At 37.2% G+C, this 23,695-nt stretch overlaps 1 protein-coding gene and 1 non-coding gene across 2 annotated transcripts; both read right to left on the reverse strand.

Moving 5' to 3' along the window:
* Window positions 1-274: 274 nt before the first annotated feature.
* Window positions 275-23,656, reverse strand: LOC107775599 (DNA ligase 1). Its single transcript, XM_016595351.2, has 17 exons — window positions 22,854-23,656; window positions 21,322-21,438; window positions 20,906-21,007; window positions 20,685-20,801; window positions 19,852-20,082; window positions 17,610-17,704; window positions 16,747-16,834; window positions 13,873-14,004; window positions 12,762-12,874; window positions 3,033-3,134; window positions 2,889-2,950; window positions 2,739-2,810; window positions 2,563-2,636; window positions 2,430-2,486; window positions 1,185-1,262; window positions 831-908; window positions 275-729 (listed from the first exon to the last, which is right to left on the reverse strand). The coding sequence occupies exons 1-17, from the start codon at window positions 23,592-23,594 to the stop codon at window positions 661-663; spliced, it is 2,328 nt and encodes a 775-aa protein (XP_016450837.1). The 5' UTR covers window positions 23,595-23,656; the 3' UTR covers window positions 275-660.
* Window positions 19,005-19,107, reverse strand: LOC142164551 (U6 spliceosomal RNA). Its single transcript, XR_012695308.1, has one exon. It is a non-coding gene; the product is annotated as a U6 spliceosomal RNA (small nuclear RNA).
* Window positions 23,657-23,695: the final 39 nt, after the last annotated feature.

The following is a 23,695-nucleotide window of genomic DNA, read 5'->3' on the forward strand; positions in this document are numbered from 1 at the left end:
GAGTGGTCTCAAAAAGGCTATACGGAGCAAATAATACTAATAACTCAACTCACCAAAGTTTAGGCTGAAGAACTTAGAGCAAAAGAAAAACATGGACTTTTTTTATGCTATTGGACCACAGCCAACTGCGAAGCAAAACATGTCAACAACGTGGTACATGCAGCTGACTAACGAGGAAACATTGAGTTCACATTAACAGGTTCTCTTAATTCAACATGTTACTGCTCATCACATATTCTTTCTGGTAAAGACACCCCACAGTTGGGAACAATACCATAATAAGGGTCATTTTTTATTTTGAAAAGATTATTCAGATCTATGATTCCAGTACTTCACAATTTCTCGCTGGTGACGCTTGAAAATTCACTTTTAAACTGATCAAATTATACATACAGAATGTTCAAATTCACTTTTGGAAAATTGGTAGAGGCAACTAACAAATGGTAAGAAGCACCATTGCACCTCCAACAGATGAATTCTCATTAACTCTAGGGTCAGCAAATCAATTGAGGGAATGAAAATATAAGACCCAACTTACGCCAAGGACATCTATCTGTACAACGGACATGATCGTTCATTCAGATAAAAGACGTGAAGCGATATTTGATTAATCTTCTTCATTGTCATCCTGATCAATCTTAGACGTGAAGTGAACTTTGATTATTCTTCTTCATTATCATCCTTATCATTTTTATGATTATGCTTCTGAGCATTGAACATATCCGCAACCTGAGAAGCAAAGCATGAGGAGATAAAAGGGTTGAAGCCAACAAGGTCAAGAATAAATACAATACCAGCAAAGGATAAGATGACGATCAAAAGAATTTCACCATGTCTGCTGATGAGGCCTGCTCAGGATTCTTGTCTTCTCGTACACGAATCAAACGTGGAAATCTTAAAGAAATTCCCTGTGATAAGAAATAGTAAATGATATACATATACTTCAGAATTATTATTATATGTGTATGCAGTATTGAAGATAGAGCCTTAATTTGCCACTAATAAACACTATATTGGCATGTATTCTACACATTTGAATAGGAACTGTCTGGGGTCCAATAACTAAAAGCACTAGTAACTTTTGCATATGCTTTGGTAAGCCAAGTAACGCAGAGCGGCTTAGGTAGGCATAAAACTGCAAAATTCAGTTTTCTCACTGCATGTTCAATTCAAAAGATACATACCTTATCGCGATCCACGATACCTTGCGCAGCACGGTGGACAGGGCTGATGGTAAGATCAGCTGCTTTCACTTCCCATACCTGATATTAACAAAGTGTTCTGGAAATATTAACCTTTGCATCATGAAGTAAAAACACAGATGATAAAATCAGTGTTATCAAAGGGGAAAAGTGCAAAAAATTTCTCAAAATGCAATTAAATTGCAGGCTTTAGAAAGGTATAAGTGAAGAATAAAATAGAATAGTATACATGTAATTCAAGAATAACAATTATAAGCACAAGTAACAATTATTTGGATAAAATAATTTAAAATTTTGCAATTAAGTGAATATTTATTGTTTATCGTAGTATCTTCAAGACAAAGCCCATTGGTGTTAAAGTGTATGCCTTAGCACCTTGGTGATTGCACTGAAGTGGCAGCTAAGCAAGGAGAAGTGCTCAGCTCGCTTCAGGGCTTAAGCGAGGCTTGACAACATGGGATAAAATCCACAATCTATATTTACATGAAAAAGCTATCGATTCATTTTTAGACATTTAAAAGTTCGGAAAAGCAGAAAAAATGCCAGCTCAATAGTTGATCAAATTAGAGGGCTTCATAAGATCTCCAATCTTAGGAACAATGACATTCAAGGGGCAGCTTATAAAAGCGAAAAGTGCAAATAGCAACAAGGTACGTGGGGCTTGAAGCGAAAAGAGAAACTGAAGCACGCAATTAACAGAAAAATAAAAATTCCATACACATGAATTTAGTACTATAATAATCAAAATCATATTAAAATAAGTAATTTCAACATCCAATTACTATAATGCAGACTTTAATCCAACTCCTCAAAGTAGAGCTTTAAGGAAATGACAGTTTCTTGTTACGATCACCTCGATTATCATTGATTAAAGCGCATTCTTATCTGAAGCGGATGGCTTCGCCCATGAAGCGATGCCCCTCTCTTCGCGTCCCTTTAAGCGACGAAGCGATGGGTTTTAATACACTATCAAGGGGTCAGTTAATGTTCACCATGTCTTTCAAAAGCTAACATGAAACAGCTTTTTGACAAATGTCAATATCAAAAGATGCAGATGAAATGGATGTCTCACACTATGCACCAAAGAAGAGTAGAAGCGGAACGACTTACCTAGCTAATTTTTAAGAAATAAAAATGAGAGAGAGAGAGACCCTAACAAGAAAAACTAAGAAAATGGGTTACAAAGTTTTGAAGTATGGCAAATAAATGGAATGTAAAAACTATTACCTCGGTAGGTTCAAACCATACATCTGGACTGATGGTTTCCGCATACCTGTAATATGACTGAATATCACGCATACGTTAGAGGGGCACAAGAATCCCACTAATTGAGTAATTCGGGAAAGATGAAAAAAGCAACCTTTGGTTTCGGAATAACTTTGGAACGAAGGCTGGAAGAGCGTTCTTCAAGCATTGCTTCAGAAAATCCAGTTCCTAACCAGCAAATCATTAAAAAGAAAACATGGCATATAAAAACCAAGTACATAAGTGGGCTAAATTGTTGCCACTTAACGGTTACAGGAGTAAACAGCTTACCAATTTTACAGATGCTCTGGAACTCCTCGTTGTTGCTATCATAACAAGCTAGGAGAAAGGCTCCGTAAACACCTGTCAGAAAATGAATGCATTAGCCAATTAAACCAAACTCAGGTCCCAGTTTATCCCCATAAAGTAGACAAAGTTTACCAGTACGTTTCCCCCGACCATGAAAAGCAGCAATTGGTACCAAATCCAGTGAGTCACCAATACTGAAACTCAAATTGGTAAAAGTTGAAGTTTCTCCTCTAGTATGAGCAGCAATTTATCTAAAGCAGTACTCCTGACACATACCTTTCCATGTAGTCCTTCTTCAGTTTTAGCCAATTATTTGACCGTTTTGAAGGCTCATATGTAGCATCTCTACTTAGTGTCTTGATAATCAATCCCTCATTACTGCAGAAATGGACAAAATTTTAAGTGATAAAAATTAATTTTCCAATTTCCTTCTACTACAACTGAAGACATTACAACAGGAAGGCCCTTTATTTCTTCTTTTTGGATCAAGTAAAGTGTAATTGTATTGATAAAGAGGAAACTCTCGCACCCAAGGGTGTGGCCTAGTGGTCAATGAAGTGGGTGAGAACCATGAGGTCTCAGGTTCAAATCCCAGTGGAGGCAAATACTAGGTGTTTTCTTCCCATCTATCCAAGCCTTGGTGGATAGAGTTACCTGGTACATGTTGCTGGTGGGAGGTGACAGGTATCCCGTGGAATTAGTCGAGGTGCGCGCAAGCTGGCCCGGACACCACGGTTATCAAAAAAATAAAAGAGGAAACTCTCGTATATAAGAGACAGGAAGTCCGATTTTCCTGATGGTATTACTAGGTTACAGGATCTCAGTTAACTAGCTAGGGTTCATTAAAAAATGTATGTCTTGTCGCTGCTGCAAAAATACACATAAAGAAGGTCGCCCCTTGAGAGGTATTTGGTATAAAGCTATCAATTAGTTGACCAGTAAGGTAGATAAAAACAACAATGAAGAGTCACACATGCTCTGAGTATTGCAAGTTTTGTTTCCTAACCTATTACCTCTTTACCCAGAAGGATTGGAACACACCAAAGAAGCTACAAAATGGACAGCGTAGGAAATGACATTTGATTTATGAACTCGAAGAAATATTTGTCTCTTGCAAGAATTTTGATAAGTGATAAACAAATTAAGCAATTAAATCATGCACATGATTTTTTTTTTGGGTTTCCCACCCGGTGTCCACTACCCGCTTTGGGACGTGACCATGGTTGTAAATAGCGCTCGCCTCAGCGCTAATAGCATGAGGCGTAGCGATGCGAGCTGCAGTCGCTTTTCTTCTCTGTTGTGTTGCGTTGCGTTGCGATTTACAGATAGCGCTCGTCTCTGCCTGTGTAGCGAGATGCGACTGTAGCGTCGTTTTTTCTTTTTTTTAAAAAGGGCAGAGACTAAAGAAAAAGGTCGTGATTAGGGCTTTGATCTCTCAGACGTTTCTTTCTTCAGCCTTCAAACAACAGAGCAGCCAAGTCGACCCAAGGCGATTTCGACCCAGCCCAGCCATCTTCTTCATCTGAAAGCTTCAAGTTTCTGCCATCTTCTCCTTCATCCAAGTCGACCCAGCCCAGGTATGCTTCTCTTCTTCTTCTTCTTCTTTCTTCTTTCTTCCTCACTTCTTCTTTCTATTTTTTTTGCCCTGTTATTTGTCGAGCAACAGTGCAGCAAAAAACAGAACAGAGAGTCTGTTTTTGCTCTGTTTTGTTTTTCGTTTTTCTTCTTCTTTCTCTTCTTTTTTTTTTGTTGCTCTGTTTTTGATTGAGCAGCAGTGCAGCACCCTGTTTTTGCTTTGTTTTTTCAATTCTTTCACTGTTGGGCAGAGGCAGAGAACTCTTCAAAGTTTCAAACCTGAAATTTCCTCCTTTTTCAATTATAGAGTAGAATTAATTGCATATTGACTTGATAATTTTTTTTCTGAAGTATTGAAATGGCGTCATCCGATAGTAATAAAAGAAATGATATAGCTTGGAATTATGCTATACAAGGCTCATCAAGATCCGCAATTAAATGTGTGTTTTGTGAAAAAATATATCATGGTGGAACAACTCGTCACAAGCAACATTTGATAGTGGATTAAAAAATGTAGTACAATGTCCTCTTTGTCCGCCTGAGGTTAGGAGGAAATAAAAGCATTTGTTGAGAAGAAAAATGTGACAAGAACTCAAATGAGTTATGAAGCATCGGTGAATCTAATTGATGAAGATGATGAAATGGGACCTCCCCTCCCCCCCCAAAAAAAAAAAAAACTCAAAAGATATCTTCAAATAGTTCTAGTGGGTCATCCACGGTGCGTACGGTGACAAAAGGTCCTCTCAATCTTTATTTCTCGGCAAAACAACAAGAAAAGGGAAAAGCTGATTCTGGTTCAGGTTTAGAAGCCAAGAAGATTTTGAGGGATCGCGCCGTAAGTGCCTTTGCAACATGAATGTACGATGCAGGGCTTCCTTTCAATTGTGTTCACTACAAAATTTTTGATAAATTCATTGAGTCCATAGAACAATATGGCCCAGGAATGAAGCCTCCTAGCTATCATGAAGTTAGAGTAACTATCTTTAAAAAGAGGTGAAGAAGATAGACAAAATTGTTGAGGAGCATATAGTGGAATGGAACAAGTTTGGAGGTTCTATTATGATGGATAAATGGACAGCACGGAATGAAAAAATGGCCATAAATGTGTTAGTGAATTCTCCAAGAGGGAGTGTTTTTCTTGAATCTTACGATGCTAGCAACTCTTCTACGGATGGAAGCAAAATGTACAGCTTGTTTAGAAAGACTATTGATAAAATTGGAAAGGAAAATGTTGTACAAGTTGTTACCGATAATGCTAGTGAGAATGTTAGTGCGGGTAAGATGATGGAAGCTATGTATCCACACATTTATTGGACTCCATGTGCTACACATTGTATCAATTTGATGTTTGGTGACATATTCAAGGAAAACTCATATACTTCAGGTAACTTTAATATAGATATCTTTAAAGCTTTAACTTTATTTATACTTATGTCCTATTAAGTATTAACTATAAAATTGTTATTGTTACTTTTAAAGTTTTCACTAAAGCCGTCAAGATATATTCTTACATCAGTCAGAAGCCATTGTTGTTGACTTTGATGAGGAAATTCACAAATGAAAGAAATTTGGTGAGACCGGCCAAGACTAGATTTGCAACGGCTTTCTTGACTTTGAATAGTTTTTACTTGCAAAAGAAAAATTTGAGAAAGCTAGTTCTTTCAAATGAATGAAAAGATAATAGATATGCAAAGGAAGCTGCGGGGAAAAAAACTACCAAAATTCCTATTTCTCCATCATTCTGGAATGACGTCGTTCCGGCTCTTAAAGTTGGTGGTCCTTTGATTAGGATACTTCGTATGGTGGATGGGGAGAGAAAACCACCGATGGGCTATCTTTTTGAAGTTACGGATAGAGCCAAAGAAACTATTGAAGCATCATTTCAGGGAGATGCGAGGAAATATGAGAAAGTTTTTGAGATTATTGATAGCATGTGGTCGAATCAACTCCATCGACCTTTGCATGCAGCAGACCATATTCTGAAACCGAGATTATTTTACAAGAATAGTAAAGATGGCACTTTAGATTCAGAGGTGTGGGTTGGATACCATAAATGTCTTGATAAGTTGGTACTCGATGCAGCGATGGTAGATCAAATAGGGGAGGAGTTTGGTAGGTACTCACAAGCAGATGGCCCATTTGGTTTACAGGCGACCATTAGAGCCAGAGACATAAGGTCACCAGGTAACTAACTTTAATATAGATATCCTTATAGCTTTAATTTAATTTATTTGATTTATTTATACTTATTGACTTTTAAAATATTTTTCTATAGTTGAATGGTGGATGCAATTTGATCATCAAACTCCAAACTTGAGAAAAGTTTGCCGTCAAAGTACTAAGCCTAACTTGTAGTGCATCTGGATACGAGAGAAATTGGAGCGTATTTGAGCATGTAAGAAGTAGATTAAGTATATTAATATATTTTATATTGTATTATTATTAGTATCTATTAATTAATCTAAACAACTTATGCGTAGATTCACTCCAAGAAAAGGAATAGGCTTGAGCTATCGCGTCTCAATGATCTAGTGTATATTAAATACAGTAGAACATTGAGGCGTCGTTATGAAGCTCGCGATACCATTGATCCAATTTTGTTGGATAACATTGACGAGGCAAATGAATGGTTAACTGGAGCCCCCCAATATCATGAAGATGAACAAGTGTATGTAGGAGATGATCTCGATCGGGGTATTGTTTCTATGGCGGCTGGAGTTGAAGAGAATATCTATGATCTTAGAGGGAGTTCTTCAAGTTCAAATTACAAGGGAAAGGGAGTAGCTACAAGTTCAAGTCGGTCCCTAATTGATGAAGACTCCGAGGATGAAGAAGATGATAGCCAATATAATGCTAACATTCTTTAAGTTCAAGAATTTGAAAATCTTGAAGAACAGATGTTGCTTGTTTTAGACTTTTAGTTTATGAATCTACTATGACTATCTATTGAGTTTTTAATTTTTGAATTGATATATTTATTAATACATTATTGCTATTGAGTTTTTAGTTATATATATAATATTTTATTTTTTTGTATAAATTGTCGCTTCACATCAAAAAGGCGAGCGCTTCGTCTCTCGTCTCTCGCCTCAGTGAATCAGGCCCTCGTCGCTATTTGTCGCCGCACGCTATCCAAAACACTGAGCGCGACTAATCCGTATTCACACCGGGAATGCACATGATTTGTACTTACTAATTGTCCATGTCCATGTTTCAGGTGCTAGTAACCGTAAAAGTTGGCAACAATCATAATTTAACTTTGTAACATTATTTTAAAACAACAGTGTGAAATGAATCTTGGGTAGAAAACACAAGAAGCATTAGAAATTATGTAACCACTTGATAGAAAAAGTAATGTGAGGCTTTTTACATGAACAAGTGACTTCATGGGTCTCATTCTCTTACTCAAGGCGCCCAAATACACTTCCTGTGTCTCTCTCTCTCTCCCCCCACTCCTCAAGACTCCTTTCTTCAACTAATTCCTCTGGGTTCCTGCTTACCCCGGACCTCCATGCCAGTTCTCACCTTAACTCCTCTCTTCAACTGTTTCCTAATAAGTTCACGTCAACTGAGCTGGTTTTCTCTCTGTAGAGACAGATTCAATAATGGAGAACTTACCAAAATGTGTCTCATGGAAGAAACATATCTTTGAATTCTAAAATACCAGACATTTGAAAAGACGCATTCACTTTGCATAATAAATTTCACAACGAAAGCATCAAAGCGAAGGCAAAGCAAAAGGCTCTCTTTATATACAATTTCAAATATTTTTAGCTTCATTTACTAAGTATCAGTTGCTATTAACTCCTAAAATAATCGAGATGCAATTCACTTAGCATTTCTCCTTAATCCACCATCATCTTAGTACTTGTAATAGTTATAACCAGATCCGAAAGCAACCTCGTACACAACTACCATACACTACACAGATGCCTTCTCCTTCAACACAAGTAGCTCAAATGTTAAGCTTCAAACAAATAGCTCAAATGGAATTGAACATAGAAAACATTTCTATCTAGGTCTTTTAAGAGAAAAAACAGAGAAAGTATTGTAGACAATAATTGCATCGAGAAAATAAAATCAAGACCAAATATATTGCAACAATCGTAGTATTTTATTTCAAACAATATGAGTGTACAATCTCTATGAATCCTCTGATTTAACTTTTCAACAGTAAATAAAAAAGCCTTCGCCTTAATCTTGAATTTTATTTTATTTTAATCCAAGTGCTTGAGGCCTGATCTTGATCTTGACGTATTTTTAATCCAAGGGCTTGCAGCTTGTTCTTGAATCTTCGTCTTAATCTTTTAATCCTTAGAACACTTGAATGCTTGTAGCTTTTAGAGAAATCTGCAGCATTTAATCCACGAGCTCTCTCTTGCTTCTTGTTAGAACTTCTGGTCCTTTTTCTGGGCTATGAAGACCCCTATTTATAATTGTGGGAGGAACGAGTTATGATAAGAACAAACTCTTTCCGACCAATCAAATTGAAGTGTGACATGGTCGCATTTGATTGGCCAGAACATGTTACTTGCACACGTGGAGCGAATTCATTGGCCTTTTGATTTGGCTTAGCATGCCCTGTCATTTTGACACGTGGCATGATCCTATTGGCTCTTCCGTTTGACTTGGCGTGCCAAGTCATTTGACACGTGGCACCAAACTGGGTCTCTAGGAAGAAGACATTTTGGGCTTAATGAAGTGGGCCATGATTTGTAACTAAATAGGCTAGCCCAATGGATTAAGGCTTATTTATTTAATCCATATATATGAGACTTATATAATTAATCCAAGTATATTAACCCATAATATTTATTTGGACTAGTATATTTAAAATATAATCCAAATTATTTATTGAATTTAAATCCAATAAATTTTACATGCCTACAAATGCCCCTACTTCAAATCTTATCGGGGTATGGAATCACCTAACCTCCGTGACAAGTTTTGAAGTATAATGTACATAATACACATATATCCTTTATATGCGTATATAATACACTGGGAATATACATTTGTCCATGCATCTCCGAAAAGTAATCATTTCTAATCAGCTAACGTGGTACATTTTGGCCAAGTGCACTTTCAAATACATATACCAATCTCAAGATATCTTTGCTTATACTTGTGGCATATTCAGCTATAGAACTTCAGCAGGATATTTAAAAAGAAAGATACATCCTGGGCCCACATAGAAGTATTCCTTTTATCAATTATGTCTATCCATGTGATAATCAATACCTTATTTCCATGGGATTAGAATTATACACGGACAAGGCATGCAATAGCAACTCCACCGATACGGGACGCTGCAAGTTGTACGGAAGTCAACATTTCTTCCACTTGAAGAATCATAATTAGAAAAGGATTTTAATCCAACTAGGAAAAAGACAGCAACGCCGCCTCTTAACATTTTATCCCACATCGAAAACCATTCCACTAATAGACGTATTTGGAGATCTATATAAACCCCATACCGATATGTTTGTTGAGCATTGAATTAAAGCATTTGAAGGCTACCTTGTCTCCATATTTTCACGGCTAGGAAGCAAGCTCAAGGTAATTTTCTTCTTCTGTGTGTTTTATTTGTCGTCGTCTTTTCCTTGCTTGTTCTTTTTTTTTTTTGTAGGTCAAACAGGTTTGTTTAACGAGATGATCCATAAAGGTCATCTTAGGGTGCGAAGAGATGGACACTCATCCCCACCCGAATATCGAAGAGATTACTCTCAGGGTGTGAATGTTCATACGGCATATAAAAGGATAAATCAACGACAACATATAGAAGAAAAAATTCTCAACGCCATATAGAGGATCAACTTGCAATAAGATTGGCTTAAGGTGTAAAGGGACTTAAATGTTCACCTTAAGATTGAAAAATTACAGATCATTTTACGGGCAAAGCCACGAAGAGGTCAACTTAAGGTGCAGAGGGACTTAAACGTCCACCTTAAGATTGAAAAATTCTTGTTCCTTTTAAGGACAAACCCAATTAAGGTGCAAAGTTAAACGTCCACCTTAAGATTGAAAAATTAAAGTCCATTTTAAGGACAAACCCGCGAAGGGGCCAACTTAAGGTGCAAAGGGACTTAAACGTCCACCTTAAGATTGGAAAATTAAAGTCCCTTTTAAGGACAAACCCGCGAAGAGGCCAACTTAAGGTGCAAAGGGACTTAAACGTCCACCTTAAGATTGGAAAATTATAGTTCCTTTTAAGGACAAACCCACGAAGTGGCCAACTTAAGGTGCAAAGGGACTTAAACGTCCACCTTAAGATTGGAAAATTATAATTTCTTTTTAAGGACAAACCCGTGAAGAGGCCAACTTAAGGTGCAAAGGAACTTAAACGTCTACCTTAAGATTGGAAATTATAAAACTTCAATCCGAAGGCTTGGTGGACTTGACAGCTTCGACTTGAACATTTGGAAAACTTTGAAGACTTGGCGGACTTTGCAGACTTCAACTTGAAGACCGACAAACTTGAAGATTTGACGGACTTGAAAACTTGGCAGAATTTGATGCTTTATCTTAAAGAGTGGTGGACTTTTAAACTTCAACTTGAAAAATTAGCAGACCTGAACACTTCAACTTGAAGATTTGGAGGGCTTGAATACCTCAACTTGAAGACTTGGAAGGCTTGAATACTTCAACTTGAAGACCGGTGAATATGAAGACCGACGGAGTTGAAGACTTCAACTTGAAGACTTATAGGGCATAAATACTTCAACTTGAAGAGCGGTGAATGCTTGAATACTTCAACTTGAAGATTGGAGGACTTGAAAACTAAGACTTCAACTTGAAGACTTAGAGGGCTTAAACATTTCAACTTGAAGACTAAAAACTTGAAGGTTTGGCGAACCCGAAGGCATAGCGAATCTCCGGGCTTCATTGCAAATACTTGGTAGCCTCCTAAAAGACTATAAGCATTCCATTGAAGACGCCAATTTACCATAGAGGCTTGCCCCTTTTAAATCAAATGTGATCCAAAGTTCAATAGAAGAATGGTATTTCAGCTTGATTTTCAAGTGCTGATTGAATGGATTACATTAAATCATACTTCATTCGAACAACGATTGGGGCACTATGTATCTTTTGAACTCATACGACTGAACTTAGAATGAAACTCTAAGCTGCCTACGTACCTCGGTGAAGAGGATCAAGTCATACTGTAGTTCAGAATGTGATTTTTTTTAACGTCCTAACTTTTGCCTAGGCCCCCTCTTTCGAGGTTTTCAACCGAACAGACTTTTTTTTATGTCCTAACTTTTGCCTATACTACCTCTTTCGAAGTTTTCAACCTAACGGACCTTTTCTTTTTGGTGGGTTGTACACAGTTTAGACTCATGCGAGACAGGAGTGTAGGAACATGCAGTTTAGGCTCGTGCGTTAAGGAGCATAGTGACTTGTAATTTAAGCTCGTGTTTTGAGGAGCTTTGCAACTTGAAGATTTTGTTCGAATTTGAAGAGCTTTAAGACTTGTAGTTTAGGCTCGTGCGTCCAGGATCGTTGTAATTTGAAGATTTAGCTTACAATTCGAAATGCTTCGCAACTATTAAGACTTGCTCAATTTTGAAAAGCTTTGCAACTTGAAGTTCCACTCGAATTTGAAGAGCTTTGTGACTTGAAGATTTAGCTCAAAGTTGAAGAGCTTTGCAACTTGAACACTTTTCTCGAATTTGAAGAGTTTTACATCTTGAACACTTTGCTGAATTTCAAGAGCTTTACGTCTTGAAGTTTGGCTTGAATTTGAAGAACTTTGCGATTTGAAGTCCTTGCTCGACTTTGAAGAGCTTTCGACTTGAGTCTTTACTCGTATTTGAAGAGCTTTGCGACTTGAACACTTTGCCCAAATTTGAAGAGCTTTACTCGCCGTTGAGGATGAAGAATAATATAGATCATCATTGGGATAGAACTTAGAGGTCACACTAATGGAGGCTAGTGTAGATCCAGCACTCAAGTCATCATCAGCAGCTTGGATGAAAGGTTTCTTGGACTAAGATAAACTAAGTTGGGCAAGAATTATTTATTGAATCTAAATCCAATAAATTTTACATGCCTACAGGTACAAACCAAGAAAAGAACATTTTAGAACTCTCCACTTCCTGGACTTTACTTTTAACAAACTAAGGAGCAATATAGGGTACGAAAGTTCAAACTGGCCGGAGGTGCAACTTTTTTTATCATAATAACAGATATTTAATCAAAGTGACAGCAGCAAAGACCAACAAACAAGGAACCAGCCCTTACAAGAATTGGCTGTTCAAATGCTTGATATAGAGCAGCCTGTGAGAGACTTTATAAAATTCAAGTCATGATCATTACGAATACATTTGAACTTAGCCAAAAAAATGTTAAAAATACGTAATAAAATAACAGAATAGAATTACCAGAAAAACAGAAATAGATTTGTTAGATATCAGTGTCTGACACTACCTGTCATTCACCGCAGCTTCAAGAAATTTTGTTATTTCTTCAAGATAGTTTGAGGTTACAGCTGTAGCAAATTGGAAATATCCGGGTTCTTCTTCAAATGACGTGTAAAGATGCTGCTTGAAGCCAGAAGCCACAGTATTAACGATCAACTTTGTGAAGTGGTGTCTTCGAGCGATAATTAATTGTTCACACAATGTTAATCTTGGAGAAAACTATAGGGTCCATTAAGCAAATGCCAATTTATGTACTAAAGGTAAACATGACAAGACATCAATATGGAAGAACAGTTTAAAATATTAAGAATGAGAATGAGATCTTAGGATGTCATCAGCCCACCTCCCGCCAAAGAAATTAAAACCTTAAGCTCCACTTAAGAGTAAATGTAGACTAATAATCAAAGCCATAGATAGCCAAGAATCTTCTTTATGTCAATACATGCCAAAACAACTTCACTATTTTCGCTAACTAAGCCAGACATGACTCTTAATCATGCAGTCTTCTCATGTAAATGATTGCTAACTTGATGAGATTCAGGTCCACGGAAGAAAGAGAAAAGTCATTCCAAAGGATATGAAAGACAAACTACTGCCAAATCACTGGATTTTAAGAGAGGTCAACAGCCATTGCCTAGTCAACTGAGATTTGGGGAAATTAAACAAATCAAGCAGAAAGTGCTGAAGATCCACCTGTCCCTTTCCTGTTGTGCAACCTATGACAAGAAAGGAAGACTCCAAAAGGGCTTACTCATGAGAGAGTCAACCTACTTTTATAATTTTACAAGGGTCCATCGGTGAAGTGGAAAAGAAGTAAATGCATCGCTTTCACTGAAGAGAAATCCAGAAGCAGCAGTCGGAGCTTCTGAATAGAGTTTTTTCTTGAAGAAATGACATCTCCTCCTATCTCACAGCAGCATAAGACGTCAGTAAGATGCTCGAAATATGGCGTCTAAGGATAAGACATTTCAGCCAGAAGCCCATCAAGAAAAATGCTACTTGGTTTTCCGCAGAACCACAAAAGGTTATAAATATGCATAAGAATTCACTGAAGTAAAAGAAGAACGATATAATCATGAGAATAATAGACAAATATTCAACCGCAAAAATGAAATTACCTCTCTGCGCACATTAAGTTGCTCTTGAAGAAGTGGTTGTCCATTAAGATACAAGATATCAAAAGCATATATGCAAACGTTGACCTTGATATCATTCATGACAACATTCTTACGAGCACGCGTACTGAGGATCTGTCATGAACATATATCCATAAGTATCACCTCATTTTACACCATAATTACACATAAATATAGCATGGCAATTTCTCCAAGCAAATAATGGGCATTTATAGGAGAAGAAATATTAGCAGTTGAAGCTTGCTTGGGAAAATGAACATCAAGAGAGACAAAAAGATTAAAACAATATAAACTTGAAGGAGTTCAGACACAACTTGCTTGTTCAAACCTTATATGACCTGGACAGAATAAGGGTTCTTAGTTGATAAGAAGCCTAACTAGGTTAGCTACTGATCGAAACATAGAATTTCTTAACTTTTTTCTGAAGTTATGTTTCTCCTCCATCTTCTAGCTTCATTCCTGGTTCTTTGACCTCACATTTCTTCATCTTCTATCTTTTCTCGTTTATTCTTATTCACCCTCTAGTATTGTTTATCTCAAAATAATCGCACTTTTTGGGGGGCCTTAGAATAGGTGGAGAAAATAGAATGCAAAAGAAAACAAAAATAAATCTAAGAAACATGGACGCCATCATCCAGTTTAGTTACACAAGGTCAACTTTCTTGTTTGGATTTAGATTCCGGGAGAGAATCTGAAGAGAAAATTACTCAGTATACCTTACAGTTCCTATTCTTTTCTTTAATAAGTATACCTCATAGTTTCTTTCTTGTTTCTTCCTTTCACGGATACTCAATCCTTCACATGTAAGAGTCATCTACACTTAATAAACAGATGGGAAATGGTCACTAGCACTACCACTTTCCAGCAAACTTTTGAGCCTCAAGTCACACAGATTAATATTCAACCCAGAGTGGCCATCATATCACATAGGCAGATCAGAGTTACAAACAACAACTATGCTTCAGTCCCAAACAAGTTGGGGTAGGCTATATGAATCTTCACTTCTTTATTTAAGTTCAAGTCATATAATTGTCATACAAAAATAAGATAAAACTGAAACTGAAAAGAGGGCAGACCCCTAACCTAAGAGTTCTGGTTATGACCTGCCGAAAACAGGCCCGAAGCTATATATATATATATAGCTCAAGTCATCTCATTGTCATACCAAAATAAAATAAAAGTGAAGCTAAAAAGGAGATATATACATACATACATATATATATATATAAAGAGGGCAGACCCCTAACCTAAGAGTTCTGGTTATGACCAGCCGAAAACAGGCCCGAAGATAGATACACACATCTTTAGCTAGCAGATCAGAGTTACCAATAATTGAAAATAGCCCATCGATATTTACCAAAGCACCCCCTAGAGCTTTGGTTCATTGGTAAAGGTACTACAGCACGGGATCTGTGGTAGGCGCACATCACGAGTTTGAGTCATATTGTGAACCAAGTCATTTTCTATTCAGTGGAGGAGGGTAGAGGGGCCGGCACATTACCCACCGAGTTTCAAAGCTATAACCAGTGGATTTCTCGGTTATTATTTACTGAAGATACTAGAAGTGTTTTTGCAACACATGAAAAGAAAATCAGAAGCCACAATCGGTATCAGAACTGGGAGGTGCTGGAAACTGAGAATCAAATGTGGCGATAAGAGTAAGGGGACTGGTATCTGTTGGCATCAACTTTCACTTGACCAAAAGTCGAACTAGTTTGGAATTGGAAATTGGAGCCTGATTACTTCTATCTAGTACCCACTTTGAGACTATAGGAATTAGGATTTATTGGGTTAGAGTGAAAGCAATAGACAACTTGAGTGAGCAAGAAGGGATCAACATAATCAGTGCTAAAGAGGATAGAATTTTGGCAAAGGTGAGAAACAAGAATACGAAATGGAGACTGATTTATTCAGCAAGTACAGTGAGGAGTCACTGACTGGGTGTAGCAGATTGTGCCCTGCGTTCTTCTCGCTTTTTAACCAGCTTCCCTTTCCTTTTAGAGTGGATTCCGATTTCCTCTTAAACAGCTTGTATTTTCCTTAACAAGTTAACATCGCTCACAACTTCTGCACCTCACTATTTTTCCAAGCATCAAACAGAAAGCCGTTTTCCTATTAATCCATGTCCATTTCCTCACCAACTTCCATGTTCCAAACTAATAACAAGTCACTACTCTAGAGTCCAAAGTTTAAGCATTTTTTCTCCCTCCTCTCTTTTGCACCGCTTTAGATTTATGCTAATCATTAGGGCTAGCAGTTTGAGCCAACCCACAGCAAAGAAGCATTATTTGAGAGTTGATTCAAGTGGTGAGTTTTTGAGCACTAAGAATTTCTCTTCTACTTGTATTTCAATTGCAAAAGTTCTTCATACCCCTTCATGAAGACTCTATGAAAACAACCGCAGTTGATATAAACATATATCCCTTTTTAGCCATGCAACAGCTGCTAGAAGGTGATAGATCGTGTAAATTAATAAATAAGCCAGCATCTTTAACGCATGGGCTTAAATGAGTAAGGGAAGAGAATATTTGAGTTTTTTCTCCACCATACCTATTTTTTTATGATTATAATTATCTTAGTGCTGCATGGTTTTGACAAGAGAACATGTTCCCTACTAAGACGACAGTCAAACAAGAAAGAGCAAAGCGAAAAAGAGAAAGCTCAGGAGCTAACATATTGAGCTATAGCAGCATGTCCGAATGCAATTTATATATCTACTTTGCTATGGAAAAGAGTTGTTTCTGTCAAGGTTAATTGTTGTTGGATTGCCTCTATAATCAAATTTTACCACCTTTGAAGCCCCAAGGATAGATCTAGAACTGCAAAATATATATAGATTAGGTGCAGATGATTCACCTGAAAGGGCAGGATCTTCTGTTTCTCACGGTCATATGCGACCAGTTCACAATCAAGAACAAATGATGTTGCAGAAGATTTTTTCAATCTGCAACAAGCTACAAGAATTAGCTAACAAATTTGCAACAGATTTCAGGTTATCTACGACTCTGGCATACAAGGTACACATAATTGCCGAGAACACGGATCTTGTAACAATAGTTTACATACCATATAATACATTAAAAGTTAAATTCTTTATCTGCCTGAGACCAGTTTTCACAATGTATAAAGAATAAATTGCATGCAGAACTCATAATCTGATTTTTTACGAAGAAATTAAGTCAAGCGTCACATAGTTACAATTGGGAGAATGAAATAGTGGTTTAATCTTCACAATTATGGGTGTGCAAGAGAGCTGAGACAAACTTTTCTGACGTCCACTTTAGTTGGTTCAATGAGGTGCGCAGTCATCAGGTTTGATGTCTTGCTTTCACATATTACTTACTAGTTCTAGTTGCCCAAATATTCATTATCATGCAAGTCCTTGATAAATTTCATATATCAAGATTCAATTTAACTATTTGTGCACAACAACAGTCAGCTGACAAATATTTGATCCTGGATTTGCAAACTATAAGAAGATTCAATTTTAGAGTCAAAGTTCCGAGTTAACAGATGCCCAGGACACATCAACTTTATCAATCAAACTTTCCTTTTTTTAAGCAGCATATGTAAAATTAGAGCCAAGGTTTTAAGGTTTCCACTATAATGTTGCAAATAAATGGGAAGCTTTTAACATCTGTAAAGAACATTGAGCTAAGAGGAAGTACTCACAGATTACAACTGCAGAAACAGAAAATCTAAACAAATGGAAATGCTACCTTGAGATAGCAGCAACAACGTCAGGAAACTTTCCAGTATTTCTTTCTGCATTTCGGCTGTATATCTCAACAGAACCATCTTCCAAGTAATGTATCTGAATTAAAAAAAAATAACTATATTTCAACACAAAAATTGAAGTGCAAATAATAAGTTTAGTTTACAAAGATTAAGAGGTCCTAGAAAATGTTCAGAGAACAATATTTTAGACTGATGTCAGTTGAATTTCAACATTTGCAGCTACGACCCCATTTATCAGAAGGGTCGAGTCGAGGAGGAACCAAATTTTTTACATAATGAACACTGTAATGAATATCAAGCAGAGAACTCAAGGGAAGTTATCAATAGCAAGAAAGAGCACGCAATGCCTTAAATGAAGGATATCAATAATGTTGCAAAATCTATATCAGCGGTCTAGCCATCTGTCAATGAAAAAGAGGCTCATTAGTTGCTAGATTGCTTCTAAAACCAATTCTCCACCCAGTTCTACAACATCCAAAGACTCTGGATGCTAGAAAAGAGTATACATCCAGGAGGTGCTAAGTTTGAAAATGTAAGAGAAATAAGTTTTAGGAGAATAATTGTAGCTGAGAATTAACAAAAGAAGGCACAAAAGATGTTAGGAATATTTTTGGGGGAAAATAGAAAGAATCTATCATAACTAGGATCTGGTGAACCAGGTTTGAAACTGAAAGTTCTGTTTCTATGATATAGCAAGAAAGAGAAAAGAAAGCGATATTATGGACCACAAAAAACTTAAACCTGTAAATCAAAGAGGAAAAGGGTAACCAAGTACATTTGTCCTGCAGAACCTCAAAAGCAGGTCCCAGTGAATATGAAATTACAGCCTTAATCAAGTCACAAGCTGAGGAGAAATTTCCCCTCTTAAAGAAGGGGAAGACAGCAATGCTGAAGACAAACCTACAAGCTGGCACACCTGACTTTTCACGCAAACAAGCATCAAGTCCGGAACAGAACGGGAAGCAACAAGTTTCAAGAGCTATTTAGCGAAGCTGTACAGGAAAAGGGCCATGTTGGAATGGGGAACATGGTATCTTTAGGATCAGTCCCACTAGGTGCAGCTTCTGCAAATAAGTGAAAGCTCTTCAAACACTTCTGGCTTTTACCACCAGCCATCCGTCTCCTGCTCTAAATGGATTCATTAGTTCCAATCCAATTTCTATGATGCAGATGAACCTTGAATAAGATCTGAGTACATTCAAAGGAATACTACCTCTTTTTCAAGAAAATAATACTATAATAACCCAAATCTCTCACTAAATTGCAGCAAAGAATTTAATTGTAAGGAAGAATCAATTTCACATGTTCTAATAGGCAATTCCATACGCATAACTCAGAAACCTAGTTGAATAAGGCGTATTTCTTTTTTGAGACGGAAAATTTTGGACCATTTCTCGATGTGTGTGTGTCATCCTTGCATAGGGGCCATGCTAATCTTGATGTGTATTTCAAAGGCATAGTACCTCTTCTTCAAGAAGATACTCCCTCCGTTTCTTCAAATTAGATGAGGTACTTTCCTTTTAAGTCTGTTCCAAAATAAATGACACATTTCTAAATTTGGAAATAATTCAACTTTAAACTCTTCATTTTACCCATTTTACCCTTAATGAAAAGCTTTTATAACCACACAAATGGCATGGCCCCACAAAACTTTTACCCCTTAAACTTTTAAGACCACAAGTTTTAAAAGTCTTCTTCTTTTTCTTAAACTCCGCGCCGAGTCAAACTACCTCATCTAAATTGAAACGGAGGGAGTAATAACCTAAATCTCTCATTGAATTGTGGCAAATATAACTTAGTTTTGTTAGGACGAACCAACTTCACATGTTTCAATAGGAAATCCCACACAAACAACTTGGAAACCTAGTTAACTTCCACTTACCATGATAAAATCTGTCTTCTTTGTGTTCTACTGCATTAATAAAAGTTCCTTCCTCTAATAGATATTAAACAAGATTAACCAAGAAACGGACAGCTCCATCAGCTATGAAGGAAAAACAGGAAATCAGCTGCATGGAGGCAGCGTGAATACTTTTTTTTTAAAGAAAAGAATCATGCGACCAACATGTCATTCTATTGGGTAAATGGTTGTAATTAGGGTGTATTCTTTCAGCAAGTTTCTAATTTGCATATAATTTTAGTCCCCATTCATTTAGTGTTTTATGAATCAGTAGTAATTTACTGAATAAAATTATTAATAAGAATAAGATTATACTTGTATACCTGAGCACGTTCACCGTCATACTTGTATTCACATGTGAACTCCATATCTTGAAACTTATCAAGAATTTCAGATACTCCTTTGGTTGGCTTAGCTAGCATAGGTCCAACCGGAACACCAGGTGAGAAGCTGCATGTTTCTGAAAGCTTCCAAACACCATCAGCTAGTATAGCAGGAACAACTTTTTCATAAACCGGAATTACAGAGTACACTTGCTTTACAATCTTGGCTGCCTGCCGAACACAAAAGTCAAATGAAAATAAGTAACTAATGAGATATGCATTGAATAGCACTGCAAATGTAACAGGCGGCTTGTCCAGCAGACATACATCATATACAAAATGCAAAGGGATCAGAATTTGATGAATCAATTAATCATGAACTTAAATAATCAATTAATCTTCATGGTGTAGATTGGAATGGGCAGAAGATAGTGAAACCCTGTTGCAATTCCTAAAATCTTTTGTATTGACAGTCGGGGTTTTCTTTTGCTTCTTCTTACCATCTTTTACTTGTAACTGTAGCACTTTCTTAGTGCTGGCTTCTGACAGTGATAATACTTACCATTTCAAAAAATTAATTTCGCAGACCATTCTCTATCCATAAAGTACGGCTTTCAAGTTTTGGTGATGATTAAAGAGTTAAACACAAAGCACAATACTTCTATCCAACAATTAATAGTACTATAAAGGTGTATTTCTTTCAAACGTGGTGGGGCCCATGGCCCCTCAAGCAAAGGGATGGATCTGCCACTGCTTGTACTTCATCACAGGTCATGAAAGTTTTCAGGAAGGAAAATATATAGAAAACTTCTCCCAAATGGGCAACAACAAACCTCTTCCAAAGGAGAATCTACACCTGCAGGAGGTGATGAATGCGCATCCGAGTACACAGAAGCATGAGCAAGTGCGACTAACAGTGTTTGTTCAGCCAAACCAATGCGTAGCTTTGTCTGCAAGAAAGAGAAATCAACTGAACAAAGGTTCAATGTGCAATGCAACAGCTAACTAGCTCTATGAAGAAAAGAAAAGAAAAGAAGAAAAGGCAAACTCTAACCTGGAGGAGGCGAATCAAATATTGGGGTTCACAATCAGTAGCTGCAACAAGTAGTGATTTAATGTAATTCTTTTTCTTTTCCTGACTATCCTTCCCAGATTCCTGAAAGAATTCCCACATAAGAAAAGACAACTTAATCATAGTACAAATACTGCATATAATAACTGCAAGATCCAAAACAATATCAGATAAAACAGGAATAAATATTTAAATAGAGGAACATCTGCACCACATAAAGGAGAAACTTATTTTGTAGCTTCTCTGACAAACCCAATTAGCACAATACATAGAACTGACTTTGATTGGAGGCTCTTCTATAGGAACTTCAAATATGTGTTTTGAGAGCTATGTCACTTAACATCTTAATCCCACTTCAAGAAGTATTTAAAAAAAAGTGAACGATGAAACTGGAATACCTTGGCAATAATTCGAAACGTGTCAAAAACTTTGGCAACAGTCAATGCTTCTGGTTTACGCATCAGAGGCTGTGATGAACGGCTTGCTTTTGCAACAAGGCCCAAGTCTCCAAGCTCCTGTATTTAACAATGAAAACAGATGTTTGGACTAGTCAAAACCTATTTGGAGTAAAGGTTGAATCTCCTAGATTGCATGATCTAATTTAAATAGAACAGGTAGAATTTAGACATTACAGAATACAGATGTATGACATAACCGTACAAGTTTTCTATTAGTCCCTCATAATAATCATGTAACTGTAGCTACCACGTATATGTGATCAAGTCATCAAACACATGATTTTTGAGATGCTGCTCTAAATGTGATAGTCAGAAATGACGATTCTGTCAGGCTTGCAGCTAGGATTTGGTCGATGACTAGGTGAGAAAAGTGTTCATTGATAGAAAAACTATGCAAACTGAACATGAAATATGGAATAAGCAAATCTCTGTTTAGACAAGAGTGGGTTGCTCTAGTGGTAAGCACCCTCCACTTCCAACCAAGAGGTTGTGAGTTCGAGTCACCCCAAGAGCAACGTGGGGAGTTCTTGGAGGGAGGGGAGCCGAGGGTCTATCGGAAACAGCCTCTCTACCCCAAGGTAGGGGTAAGGTCTGCGTACACACTACCCTACCCCAGACCCCACTAGTGGGATTATACTGGGTTGTTGTTGTTGCAAATCTCTGTTTAATGTACTGACAACTTGACCAAACTATTAAGAAGAAGTTGCACTAATAGCAAGGTACTATACACAGCAAAAATAGAGGCTTGTTCCATTTTAGGCTTCTAAATTCAAGTACGTGCCAAGGCAATGCAGCATTTGATACCCCACTAACACCGCCACCACCCCCCACCACCCCAAAAAAAAAACAAGTCTCTGCATTTCCTTCAATCTCCAAACAACACTAAAGCTAAATTACGCTTTTGTCCAGTAGATACTCCAAACACTAGTTTTCTACAAATTCGAAGAAACCGAAAAAGAGGAAAAGTAAAAACAGAAACAGTGACACGAAGTAGCATATAATTACTAACAAAATCTCATATAGTACTATGAATTGCACCAATGTGGTGCACAAATTTCAGAACGAATTTACCTAATAAGTCGCATAGTTCAAGTTCCACATATATACTTTTATTTCCACTGGAAGAGCCCCGAATATCTTCATTTGACAAACCATGGCGTATAGCTAGGCATATATGGGCTGTCAATGACTAAATAAACTAACAATATCACTTCATCAACCCCAGCAGACTAACCATCAAGTAAGGACAAACTAGATATTTCCAAAAGACAAGGCTAAGGCAATTACACTCAATAAATTCACTTCTAACATTCTCTCGAGACCCTTTTTCACACGCTGCACTGTTTTTAAGTCAAATAAAATATTCAAGTCAAGCTAAAACAACTTGTGTTAAAGGGCATTAATGCTTCAGCTGCAACCTTACACATTTTGAAATTTTCAACCTAGTTCTTCCAAATTAACAAACTTAATACCTTATATTGCTTCTTAATATGTGCTTCTTTAGTGCCACAAGCTTCAGCAAGTGCCTTGATAATAGAAGCATCTCCAATACCAAGCTCCAAACCATCATGTGCAGCTGCAATCTTGTTAGCCGAAAGGTACACAACAGGCAACAAATCCTCGGGTGTCGTCTCAATCACAGTCCTCAACATATTTGTCACAATTTCAGTAATTACAATTCTTCCTGACTCCTTCGAAATTGCGTCGAACGCCTTAACTACAAACATGAATGGCACTCTCTCACCATTCCCCCAATATGCAGCCTTTCTTGGATCAAAGTTGGCAGCTCTTTTCTTCAGCTCAGTCACACTCTCATCTGGACTTATCATCTTCTGTTTCTTCACCAAAACCTCTTCACTTTTCGACTCATTAACCAAATGGGTGTCCTCATTTGGCTTCAAAATTGAATCTTGATTATGATTTTCAAGAATAGCAGTTTTATTGGAAGTTTCAGCTTCTGGGGTTTTGCGTTTCTTGGGTGAGGAATCTTGTGTTGGGGTTTTCTTCTTGGAATTTGCCATAAGAACATCGAAGGCAGAGCGACGAGTGGACATGGTTCTTGAATTAGGGTTTAAGAAAAGGGGTCTAAGGGTTTTAAGGGGATTAAAGGGGGGTATAAGGAGAAAGAGGGAAGAGAGTTTAAGGGAGAAATGGAGACGGTTGTAAAGAGAAGGTTGAGTGAAATGGTGACAGCATGAGCGCAACGGCAACATTCAAACCAAACACACGCAATGCCCGTAAATGGAAGTTGAGACCGGGTTCCTTTTTCTTTGGTAACTATTTATATGTCTATGTTTAGTTTGTTTTATAATGT

Source organism: Nicotiana tabacum, chromosome 9, assembly GCF_000715075.1.
Source record: "Nicotiana tabacum cultivar K326 chromosome 9, ASM71507v2, whole genome shotgun sequence".
Classification (NCBI taxonomy): Eukaryota; Viridiplantae; Streptophyta; class Magnoliopsida; order Solanales; family Solanaceae; genus Nicotiana; species Nicotiana tabacum.

Bases quoted from the DNA above. Each gene is read 5' to 3' on its own strand.
- LOC107775599 (XM_016595351.2), bottom strand. From the start codon at position 23,594: ATGTTGCCGTTGCGCTCATGCTGTCACCATTTCACTCAACCTTCTCTT. The intron at 14,005-16,746 runs GTGAATCATCTG...TGTTCATGACAG, and splicing joins AGAAGATCCTGCCCTTTCAG to ATCCTCAGTACGCGTGCTCG. The intron at 2,951-3,032 runs GTATGTGTCAGG...TTTGAGTTTCAG, and splicing joins AAGAAGGACTACATGGAAAG to TATTGGTGACTCACTGGATT.